This window comes from Lacerta agilis, chromosome 1 (assembly GCF_009819535.1).
Source record: "Lacerta agilis isolate rLacAgi1 chromosome 1, rLacAgi1.pri, whole genome shotgun sequence".
NCBI classification, from domain to species: Eukaryota; Metazoa; Chordata; class Lepidosauria; order Squamata; family Lacertidae; genus Lacerta; species Lacerta agilis.
In genome coordinates this window covers 97454591-97467714 of record NC_046312.1, presented here as the reverse complement: position 1 = coordinate 97467714, position 13124 = coordinate 97454591, and the positions used below count along the sequence as shown (strand labels likewise).

General features: G+C 40.3%; 1 protein-coding gene across 5 annotated transcripts in view; it reads right to left on the bottom strand.

Moving 5' to 3' along the window:
* Nucleotides 1-13124, bottom strand: part of KYNU (kynureninase) — a 75545-nt gene that overhangs the window by 27817 nt on the left and 34604 nt on the right. For 4 of the 5 annotated variants that reach the window (XM_033164209.1, XM_033164236.1, XM_033164227.1 and 1 more), the window contains 2 exons: nt 2920-3018; nt 2327-2400 (listed from right to left, as the gene is read on the bottom strand). In XM_033164209.1, coding sequence (XP_033020100.1) covers nt 2327-2400; nt 2920-3018 — 173 coding nt within the window. The remainder of the gene's footprint in view (nt 1-2326; nt 2401-2919; nt 3019-13124) is intronic. The other variant, XM_033164218.1, reaches the window with a different exon arrangement.

Sequence of the window (13124 nt, the reverse complement as noted above, 5' to 3'; positions counted from 1 at the left end):
TAGGAAAAATAAATAAGTGGAGAGCAGTGGGTTTCCCCCACTTGCCATTTATTTATTTATTCGTCTCCCATCATGTGTAAGGTTGCAATTGCTTAAGTAAAGCAAGCACATGTTGTGGGCTTACTGTACACACCCTTGGGACTGTAGTATAAGGTGATGATTGAATAATGAAATGAACATGCACAGGTGTTTGAAAATGTTAAATGAATATATTTGCATTTTTTAAACTCTTGTTTACATAGGGTGAGATTCAATGAAGCCCAAGTCGTCATCCACTCATGCAATGGGGCTTCTACTTCCTCTTTTCTTTGCTGAACTGCACTGCAAGTGCCTATGATCAGCTCTGGAAAGTTGGTGAACCCTCCAGAACAGATATGGGTGGCAAGAGGGGGCTGCAAGTGTGTGAGAAGAGAAACTGAAGACCCATTGCACATGCAGACAAACAGCACTGGATGTTGCCCATACAATATATATTAATAGACTAGAGGTTATTAATATGCTTAAACTGTTTTTGATTCAAATCTGTACTATTACATTAAGGAAACGGTTATATTCTTATCTCAGTTTATTTTCCTAATTAAAATCCCAGAAATGCTAAAGGACAAGACTTGAAGCTTTCTCTCTGGAAGGGCCGGCCCATCCAAGAGACAGGCTGAGTCAGCCGCCTCAGGTGGTAGAACACTAAGAGGCAGTGTCCCTACAGGCCCCCTGCCAACCCCACTATTAGTGGAGAAGCAGCAGTGGCCACTCCAATATCACCACAAACTGCCATCACCACTGCTGCTTAGTGGGTGCTACGACATGGCCCAGGTAGAGGAGGTGGTGGCGGCATGGCAACAACTTCTTCACATTTTAGACTGCACCTGCTCTATGGTTCAGTACTTAATGGAAAGATACAGGACTGAAAAAATCTGGTAAGTTTCCTTCAGCTTCTCCTGAAGTTTGCCTTTCGGTCAGGTCATATACATGTCTCGTCTGAAGCCTTTTTGTTTCCTGAGGTCAACTGCCTCCTGCTGTCACTCTCATACCTTCTGCCTTCCTTTCATCTCAACTTCTGTTCCTCTGCCTACTACTTCCTCAGGCTCTTTTCTGCCTGAACTGTTCACACTGCCCATGCAGGCCACACAATGATCCTTAGCAATTCTGGTAGTGTGTTTTTATACAATTTCAGACTTTTCACCAACAATCACTTCTATTATCTGACATCCCATTGGTTTATAACTATGAGTCAATGTGAGCCAGCAGAATGTTAATTAACTGGCCTTTCATAACGTGACCTTTTGAATCCTCCTATCTTGTATAAATGCTGACAGGTTTAACTATGATGCACAAAGGCCTATAACAGCTTCTTTATATATGCAGCAACTGGCAGCAAGCTGCATATAACCTCTTACTCTTACCTACTTCTAAATACAATATTACACACACACACACACACACACACACACACACACTTATCACCATATTATTTTCTGCTCTCCATATTTTCATAGCATTTTAAAAAAAGGCTATCTCAGTCTTTGTCAATTTTCCACACAATATAGTCAGTAAAACATGAGACTCTTAATCGCAGGGTCATGGATTCGAACCTGTTATTGTGCTTGTAGCACACTCTTGTAGTTCTATCACACAGAAGCGAAAATATATTTCACGCATTTATTTATGTATACAATAAAATGCATTGTGGTATTCTTTCAGTGTGATCAGTCCCAGTGCCATCGTCTTAGAAAATCAAAGCTGTTTAAAGCAACAAAGAATACTCAAGGAAGTAGAAGCAGTTAGTTCCTAGGAAGCTATTTTTCAAAATGAAGAATCACGAGGATGAAGGGGGTGGTTTTCTTGATTACTTGATTCCCTGGTTAAAAGAATACTGCTAAGAAATTTCGGTTTGCTGCTATGTATGACTGAGCTGATATCAATCTCCATGAATGAAGGCAAAATAGACTGTGTGTGTGCATAAACAATGCAAGTTATCACAATTTTGAAACAGCAATTCAAACACCATGCTTGTTTTATCTCTTCAGATGGGTTTTATTTGTCTAAAAAAGTATTAACACTGTTACTTGTAAAACTGTGTATTCCTGCAAAATAACACTAGCTGGCTTACAGCATCATCTTATGAATGAATGCTCAGGAAAAAAAACTTTTCTGGAAGTAAGTATATAGGACTGCAGCCTTAGTGTACATTTCCATTTGTAGGGTTGAGTTTAACACACAAAAATAAATGAATTGTATATGTTAGTACACACACATTTTTTAAAAAAAAATGTGTTTAGCAAACTCTTCATTATTAGGATAGTTCTTTGAAAATGTGAAATATACTTACGTTGGTTTTACAGTCTGGGAATGTTTGTCATGAATGAAAGCACCGGCTAGACCTCCTGCTCCCGAATTCAGGTACTGTAAGATAGAAGTCAGCATTTACATATATTTTTAGTTTTATCATGCATGAAAGCATAACTGACCTCTCTTTGGAAACTGCAGGCTGACTTTGATTTAAGTATAATGTGAGCGAGTGTGAACCAGTAAGGAAAGTGTTCCTTAAAACAGCTTTATATTTTAAATTGCATAGCTTCTTGCAATATTGGCTAAGAGCACGTAAAGTGGTTTCTTCAGATGATGATCCATATTAGTGGATTTCCGTTTTCCTACAATCTTGCAGAACCTTCAGCATCTTTTGAAAGCGTTTCTTCAAGACCATGTTTTGAATTGCCAACTGTTGAGGGCAAAGCTGTAGTGAAGCAGCTTACCTAGCTTACATGTATTTAAAATGTAACACATATAACACACGTTTATATGAAACAAATAATGAACAGTTCTCGTCAGTCTTTAACCAACTGTTCTGTTTGGCTGTTTTTGCAATATCTGGTTATTTTTAACTGTATTACAAATACTCCAGAATACTAAAGACATTCTCACCTTATAGGAACACCAGCAGGCAAAGTCTACTCCCCATTCGTGTAAATGCAGTTCTACGTTGCCTACAGCATGAGCCAGGTCAAATCCAACAAAGCAACCCTTATGGACAAAGAAGTGATTTTAAGTTTGCTTTGTATATACAGAAATCATTATTTCCATGCAACTGGATATGTAATGGTTGGAAAGCCACAAAATGACAACAATGGGCGCATCTGTCTAGAAAGGATGCAAGAAGCTATGCTCTGCACAACACTATTGTAATAGGACTGCTAGGTGCGACCCGAAAAAAATATGTGACACAACCACCAGTATTCCAAAAACATTCAACCCCAGGACTCATGAAAACAAATGCAAGTCACAACCTAGATGGGGCCTGCCTAACGCTACAGGCTTCCTGTCAGCTCTTCTGCAGTCCCAGGCTCCCCCTCTCCTTAGTCACAGGCACATAAGCAAGCAAGGGTGGGCTGGATTCACTTTGGTAGGATCAAATATTGTACATGCCTAGAACATGCTCTTATCCTACCTGAGATATGCTAGTTGTGGGAAATAATACCCGAATCCCCAGCAAAGAACAACTGCACATTGATTGAACAACAGCATGACCCTTTGGGAAGTCTCAAGTATGTTGTTTGTTGGCAATGATGAACTCTGAGTAGATAGGTATAGGATTGCTCTGTCATCTACTGTAGTTCCATACTATGGAAATAAGCTTCCCACAACTGGAAGCAAGTGAAGAAGCAGGTTCTCAAAATCTACCGACGATTTCTGAGGGAAGGCAGGCTCCACAGGGCCTTACGTGCATTTTGATGTGAAACTCCAAGAAAATACTAGAAATTAACTATGTAAGCATGCATAGAAATTACCACTTGATGGCAGCATTTTTAAAGTAAAGAATAATACAAAAATTAGTATTATAAAGCTGCAGTTCATGAAATTGAAGAAAAAACGATGGTACATTTTGTGCATGGACTACAAATTAAAGAATATTTTACTTTTTTAAAAAAAAGTCTCTTTATAAGCAAGGTGTGAAGATGAATAGCGAGGGCATAAATTCCTGTATCTTTACCTAAAAATAACACGAAAGCTTGAGACTATTGAGTTCTTTCTTATGCTGCATCTAAATTATTAAAACAATACTTTGGTATATTAAATCTCCTCTAAACTATGTAGCTCTCAGAAAGTAATTGCATTTTTAAGTGTGATGTGCTAATTCTAATGAAGCCACTAATGAGACTGTCAGCCTATAAAATTCTTTCAAAATGAAGGGATGAACTTGTAGGCCTCATCACTTGTCAAATGTAGCTAGAAATGATGGATTTTTAAAAAAAACTATATAAAGGGTGGGCAAAAGGGAGACAATATTCTATTGACAGATTGCTAAGATTCTTGCAAAGAATCTGGACAGGGCAGGCATGATTTGAACTGGGAAGACATTTTGTATGTGATTTTGCAAGAAGGTGTACTCAGGAGGATAACCTAATGAAAGTTAATTATGGCTTAACTATGGATAGAAGCTGAGTATGTGTTACACATTTAAAACATGTTGGTGCGAAATTACGAGGCTCAGATAAAGGCAGATATCATCTCATGACTAGGTAACATACTTCCTCTTTCACAGCTTCTTATCATATGCAACTATGTAAATGAATCATCACACCTAACATCGCAGCAAACAAGACTTCTTTTCAATGGAGTTAGTACAGTGACCTGTTTCATAGACGCTTGTAGCCAATGCAGTGCTGAGTGTCCCACCAGCACAAGGATTTACAAATGTGCAACAAGACTTTCTCTCCCTCTCCTACGCCCCACACAAACTGCTTCCTCCCAAAAATCTGCTCCAGAGGGTTGGGGAAAACCCCAGTACAGTTACAGGGGGTGTAAGGGGCCAGGGGGGCGGGTAGAAGGGGAAATCTTACTACACAAGTGTAAATCCTTGTGCTGACAGGACACTTACTTGGTGCTGTGTTAGATAAAAGTCACACAATTCTAGCCCAACTGCATTGGCTGCCAATTAGACTCTGGGTCCAATTCAAAGTGCTGCTTTTGACATATAAAATATTAAATGGCTCAGGATATTAATATCTGAAGGACTGGCTTTCCCCATATGACTTGACCCAGACGCTGCAATAATCCTGAGAGGCCTGGAGGGCAGCAATACAAGAAAGGGGGTTTTATGCAGTGGCTCCCCATTTGTGGAATGCTCTCCCCAGGGTGGCTCGTCGGGAGCCTTCATTTCATATCTTTATGTGCCAGGCATAAAGTTTATCTATAACTAGGCCTTTGACTAACTGAACATTTTATGGCCTTTTAAATGTGTTTGTGGGAAGGGGTTATTGGTTTGTTTGTTTTCTTATTATGTATTTTGCATTCTCATTTTGTATTTTTATGTTGTGCTCTGCGCTGTGATCCTTGGTAGAAGGGCAGTATACAAATTTAATAAACAAAATAATAATAAATGATACTAAACCATAGTTTAGCACTATGTGAAGGGACGGAAGTAAGGCTTGCACAGAAGCAAGCTCTCCTTATACAGATATAATTTAAACTAACCAGAGTTTAGCATTAAACCCAACCTGGCTATATGCACAGTAGGGAGAAAGTGGATAAAGAAAAGCTTTTCTGCTTCTCACATAACACTAGAACTTGGGGCCATCCAATGAACCTGAATGCTGGAAGATTCGGGACAAGGGAAAAATAAAGTACTTCTTCACACCGTGCATACCAAAACTGTGGGCTTCACTCAAAATCTTCCCTCACTCTAAACCTGCCCCCTGATCTTGAACTCAAATGCTTCAGAGTAAGGCCAGGTCTGACCATCAAGTGAGAAGTCAGTTGAGAGCACAGATCAATAGTTCTTACATATATACTTTCTTATCAAGATCCATGTTCCAAAGTCTATTATACTGGATACTGGAAAGCTTAGCTGAACTTTCCAGCAGTAGTTAATGTTTCATTTGCTGAGCTTTTCTTGCTACCATTACCATTTTGCCAACATAGGTTATTGCAGAACTATGCAATATGTATAGTATGTGCAATATTCAATGTATATGTATAAATACTATAAAAGCACAACCTCATAAGAATACTGGAATATACTCTGCTCCTAAAACAAGAAAATCCCTTTGAATAAAACAGTTACACAAAAAGGATTGGTTTGGGGATGACTTATAAAAGGCTTTATGCATTGGAAAGATGAAATGGCTTGTATTGCATGGGTGAAAACATATTAATGCCTCCACAAAAATCCAAAACGTAATCAGTGACTCTCCAAGACAGCTAGCCGTCTGAAGTGGCAATCTTATATACACTTCTTTGTCTCATTTAGCATGTAGCATTTACTTCCAAGTAAACAGTCACAGAAGCATTATGTACTTAAGAAAAACTGAGTTGAGGAGATTCCACAAATTACACCACCACCACCTAGCTTCTATTCATGAATACCAATACAGAAAAGTTGCAGCAAAAACCTCATTGTCCTTTTCAGTATTTTTATCATGTGCCAATGATAAAAGTGTGATTTAGCTATCTGGACACAAATCAATTGATAAGATGCAATGGAGACACTGTGGTCTAGACTTCTTTCCAAATATAGATTTCATTCCAAATATACTCTTATGCATGTACTTTCTTCTGATGACATTAGAAGTGTTTTTAATTTTTAATTATATAATTACTCATCTAGATGAATTATCACACCACTTTTAAGACAGACATTGGGAGTGGAGAATATGTTGCCCCAAACCATCCACCTTGCTTTAACCAAATTAAATGAATGTAATGAGCAGTTCTCTGAACAGTGACTTGTTTGAGTTGAAGCCATGTTTGAGGCTTCATTACACATGAATAGTGATGCATCCTACAACCAAACACACCCCACAGCCTATTTTATGGGCTACAATAGAATGCTTCTTTCAAACCTATCTTCAGCCAGAGGATGTGATCCTGTGGGTGCCAGGGAAGGCCTCTGATGATGCATGAGCACCCATGAGTACCATGTTGGTGATGCTGACATGCATTAATAGCAGACTCATAATGAGTTTGCTAATCCCTATGTTGCCAATATGACACTATTTACAATCTAAAGGGAGGCATGTACCAGAAGAATGAAATGGAGAATCCTAGAGGTAAGCACTGGTATCTGAATGGAACTCTGAATGTGAGCAGTCCCATGCAGCATTTTATCGTAGGGCCAGTGTTTATATACTAATAGTGAACTCATTCTCCAACCATCCATCCTTATCTTGTCAAAAAGGCGCCACCCACAAACAATAAAGAAGCAAAAGCAGACCCAGAAGTACCCCCAAAAAAATTATGCAGGGGGAAGCCCTCTAAGGGGCCAAATCACAACCACCACCAAACAGTCCAATGAGGGATGAACAGGCTCAGTTGCTGCATAATGTTGAGAACAACAGTAGTAGTAGTAGTACGGTTGTTTAAACTCGTAATTTTCACAAATAATTAATCAATGTGAAATATTTCTTTTATAAAAGATAAAACTGGAAGAAAGAGTCATAGGTTTTCTGAACCAATTTTTTTTTATTAAAAAAAAAATCCTGAATGGGTTGGGGAAAAAAGCATGTAATATAAAACCGGATTACAAACTCATGACATAGTTAGTGGTTGTGTTTTGGTAAAGAAAAAGCATGCTAGGACAACTATTTTGCAAAATGCTTTCAAACCCATCTTCCACCACCAATCTTGGCAGGAACGCATTTTGTGTGTGGGTTCCTTCTTTTATATTGTGTTTAAAACTTGCTTACAGAAGCAAGTTTCCAAACAATGATTGCAAACTTACAAAAGGAAAAACTAAGAACTGTCTTTGAATTTCTTTTGTAAATCTATCTGCTAAATAAATAAATATTTGCACAGCACAGATTTTCACAAAATGCTTCTTGCCTGTTTTCCTTCTTTTATTAATATTCACTATTTCATTTTTATATGTTACGAACTTACCAATGTCATGATGCTCTGTGCTTTCACTCTCACCTCCCACAAGTGACAGCTAATGATATTGAACAGGGGCAGACCAACAATGGATGTCGTGACATGAGGACACAAATTTAATCTATTAGATAATATAGAGAATAAACTGGCAACAACAGGTGTGGCTGACATTTTTGATAGCAGCAATATATTCACCATATTGTCTAGTTTGGCCCAAAGATAAGATCTGTAGCTTAATGTGTTGAATGTTCTTACTTACAGAAGGAGATGCAATGATCTAGGCCTACCAGGGAACATCTTTCTCAATATGAAACCCATCTGTTAAGAAAGCTCAGCAGAAGAAGCCTAACTTAAGGCTGTCCCTTAGCTCCAGCAAACATTCAGCTATTAGGACTAGGGCATGGTGTATGTGGGGGGCGACAGAGGATGAGATGGTTGGACAGTGTTCTCGAAGTGACTGGCATGAGTTTGGCCAAACTGCGGGAGGCAGTGAAGGATAGGGGTGCCTGGCGTGCTCTGGTCCATGGGGTCACAAAGAGTCGGACACGACTGAACGACTGAACAACAACAACAACAACAACATGGTGTATGTGTACTGTATTTCTCATGAAGTAGCCTTCTATTTCAGACAAAGGGAGAATTTCCTGATCCTAAGTTTAGAGATTTTCAGAACATAATGGAAAGAACTTGTATTTAGAATAATGCTTGTTGATCTCATTGAAATGAGTGTTACATTTTAGTAAACTATTAATCTGTGCATAAAGACTAGATACTTTTTAGATACAATGTCTAGTTTTAATATTTAATTAATTGAAACTCAACTGTTTACATGAAAATGGATTTCTTACTGTTGTAAGATGTCTAGATCATTTCTGTTTAGACACAGTTCAAATTTAATAAAACTAAAAATTGTACTGTTTTGAAAAAAAGTATCAACAGTTTGTGCAACAATTCTTAATCAATAGAATGATATGTATTAGGATATTCACTTACTATTTAGCATTGCTAGCATGTCCACTGTGACTCTCTCAATTCCTGCAATGCTTTTTTAAAATGTCTCTAGCTAGATAAGGCACATCCAATAAAAGAGAAACCTCCTGAAATTCTGTTGACCTCTTGATAAGAACACTTAATTGACAATTGTTCTTTCTGATTCTTGAGGTTAAAAAGAATCCCTGAGATATGTCTGTACAAAAAAGACATTTTTGTAAATTCCCCAAGGATGAGTCACTGAAAATGAGTTACCTCATGGAGGTGATATACTCAGTAATCTGCCTGTCTCCTGTGAAATTGCTGAGCTGAATAGGAATACTGTCAGTACCACCAGGAGCAAACCGACCCTCCTGATGGAATGCAAAATACTCCAACAGCAGATGCTATTGAGTTGGGGAAAAGGCAGCCACTGAACCAATTGTTGATGAAATACACAAACACCTCTTATCTTGCTTGACCATTTTTAATATGTTGAACTAAAAAGGAATGCAAAGTTTCAGTGGATTTGGCTATGTTGAAATGGCCTTGCAATTGCTCTAGTCCCAGTACAGATCATTCTGAAAAGCAAAGTGAGTAAAACATGACAATATGGATGCCCATTAAAAAATACAGCCCACCATGCAAACAGTGCCTAATTTTGTTCCTTTATAGCAGGGGTGTGGAACTGGATCCAACCAGCACACTAGATCCTGACCTTCCCCCAGCCTTCCCCTCCATCAACCCTTTCCAATTTCACTGCCCACTTTTCAGTCACCTGACATCACCATGAAATCAAACCACATGAGCAAAGGCACATGGGTTACAAGCTCTGACAATCAGCTGATCAACATCTGTAAGCCCTGCTTTCAGAAAGGAGCCACTTCTTTACCTGCCCCACTCTAGACTCCATAGGTGATATGAGGTGAAGGGCAGATGGGCATGGCTTGGGGGAAAATGCCTTGCTGCCTTACACCAGCAGACCAGTGGTTCCTCACCACAACTTTACAAGATTAAATGACTAAGTTAGCAACAACCTCAAGCCCATAATCATGTGGAACTTGTATGGAGTTTATAGCTCACAAATGCCAGTCTTGCCAGAACAAGCAGCAGTATTGAAGGCCCAGCAGTGAACATTTTCCATTATTGTCCTCCTCAGAACTTTCATCAGTTTACTGGGAAGAGCCAAGAGAAACTCCACCCCCATGGACGAAAACCTCTAGTCATACCTGGCCCTAGTTGCTAAGGGGCAGGGAGAGAAGGGAGAATAATTTCCCACTATGACCATCATGGTACTTTCAAAGATCAGCAGTTTAACCAGTATCAGCAACAGTGCTATCTGCAGCCTTGGTAGTGAACATTTCCCATCAGGGCTTTTGTAAGACATCACTGAATTGCAAAGGTATCGTATTATGTTTCCCTTGTAAATAAGTTCTTAACAGTTACTAGCCTGAAAAAAATGTTTGCTAGTAGGCTCAGGGTTGGTGGAAGGGGGTTTAAGAACACCATCCCTCCTGCAAGAGCCTACTTCACATCTATGTTTACAAGAGAATATGGATGAGGCACTGTGTCCCTCCTTCACCAGCCATTCACTCTCCTGCATGCACTCACCAACATCCAGTTCCTTTCTTACCTATGTTTGTCAGGCTAATGCGTAAATACAAAGCTGCTTATGTGTTTTTTATATATTAAAAAGGTAAAGGGACCCCTGACCATCAGGTCCAGTCATGTCCGACTCTGGGGTTGCAGCGCTCATCTCGCTCTATAGGCCGAGGGAGCCAGCGTTTGTCCGCAGCTTCCGGGTCATGTGGCCAGCATGACAAAGCCGCTTCTGGCGAACCAGAGCAGCGCACAGAAACGCCGTTTACCTTCCTGCTGGAGCAGTCCCTATTTATCTACTTGCACTTTGACGTGCTTTCGAACTGCTAGGTGGGCAGGAGCTGGGACCGAGCAACAGGAGGTCACCCCGTGGCAGGGATTCGAACCGCCAACCTTTTGATCAGCAAGGCATAAATATTATAAACAAGCAAATAATACATTGTCACCTATTCCCCAAACTTTCAAAGAAAGGCATGCTAAAAAGCTAGATTTGTCAGGGTTGCACTTCAGGGTTCCTTCACCCACCCACTGAGATAGACTTCTTGCTCCCTGTAGAGCTTCTGAACGGAAGCCCTTTAAATTCAACATGGCTTTTAAGAGCTGGTCAAGGAGAATGCTATGTATACTCTGCATTAATAAAACCTTAATTCCTAACCAAAAAACATCCTGCTAGCTGAACATATTGTGAATTTTAATTAAATGTGCATTCATTTGCAAATTTTAATGTATAGCTTGGCATGCCTGCTAGCAAAGAACAAAGCCCTTTACATCTGGAGGTCCTGCTTCCTTCCCTACTTTATCTTAGCATACACTGCCCAGATGTTTCCCAGTATACTTCCACAGCCTATGCAACTAAAACAATGGCCTTAAACAACCAACCCCAAAAAATTACTTGAAAGTAAGTCCCACTGAACTCAGCTGAACTAACTTCTGAGTAAATGTGCACAGGACTGTGCTGTAAAAAAAACAACCACCTTTCTTGAGACTCTGGATACATAATTCTGCATGTGTGATTTACATGAACAGAATACACTCAGATCTTAGGCAACAGCTGTCAATACTAATTGTATAAAGTTGATTACAGGGTTCGGGGATTTTTTCGCAGTGGTGTCCAAACTTTTTTCAAAGAGGGCCAGATTTGATGAAGTGAAGGGCCATGAGGGCCGACCAGCGGGCCAAAGTTGTTGACATTTTTTTTAGGGTTGAAGTTGTTGAGGGGTTTTTTATGATTTTACCCCAGGAAATAAACTGCCACAGCAGCCAGATTAAACTGACCGGCAGGCTGGATCAGGCCCCCAAAACTGACTTTTGACATGCCTGCCTGAGACAGTGTGCTCAATTCTTGGATTTTTTTTTATAAATAAAATTGTTGGTGCCACTCATCGATGAAAAGCTTCTCACACCCAGCATGCCTCTCCAGAGAATTAGAGGAATGGTTTTTCACAACAGCACCATGAATAGATCTTTGAACTACGTGAGCACTTGGGTATTTCTTGAAAGGGTTGGGACAAAGAACTAGTTAGGCCTGACATGGTACACAGAAGAGCACTTAAGGAGTGTGAATGCAGTCAATTTGGAGATCATTTTATACAACATTGCTGGAGTTTAAGGCAGAGAATAGGTTCCAATGACTCTGGAGGAACTCAAGTGTCAAATGTGTGAAACTTCAAGACCTTTCAACTTTGTCTACTAGCTAGTGTTAAAGGAGTCAATGAATAGAAAACACATCCAATCTTTTGCTAAGTAGGTGGTAAAGGTAAAGGGACCCCTGACCATTAGGTCCAGTCGTGTCCGACTCTGGGGTTGCGTCACTCATCTCGCGTTAATGGCTGAGGGAGCCGGCGTACAGCTTCCGGGTCATGTGGCCAGCATGACAAAGCCGCTTCTGGTGAACCAGAGCAGCGCACGGAAACGCCGTTTACCTTCCCGCCGGAGCAGTACCTATTTATCTACTTGCACTTTGACTTGCTTTTGAACTGCTAGGTGGGCAGGAGCTGGGATCGAGCAACAGGAGCTTACCCCATCGCGGGGATTCGAACTGCCGACCTTCTGATCAGCAAGCCCTAGGCTCTGTGGTTTAACCCACAGCGCCACCCGTGGTAGTTTCAAACAAATACAGGCACACCTCATTTTATTGCGTTCCACTTTCTTGTGCTTCGCAGGTATTGTTTCCTATGAGGATGTGGGTGCAGCTCCAGGCAGCTGGCCACTTCCAAGTGAAGGAAGCCCCCTACCCCTACAGCCTCTCTACTGTCCATGGGAATGGAGTTGGCCAGGGCTGCAGCCGAGTTTTTCCACTTCCGCCCCTTCAGCCAAGGGGGCCTTGCTTAATAGACTACGGTACAGTTTAAAAATAACCTTTAAGTGCACTGGGAACCCAAAATTTCTTTGACTCGTATTCTTGCGACATTCACTTTATTGTGGTGGTCTGGAACTGCAGTATCCCTGAGGTATGCCTGTACAGAAAAGCTGAATCATCAGGTGGGGCTCTATTCTACAGCACATTTAGCACAATGGTTAATTCAGTCTGGCTGCCAGGCTTAATAGCAGAAAAAGGGTGCAGTTCTAATATTCTATTTTGGCAAGCCTCTCACTTCCCAGCCTTATCCCTCAATAGTATGTCCTGAATTGACAAATTAAAAAAAACGACAATTTATTTAAGTATCATTATTGTTAAGCAGGCTGCTCATTTT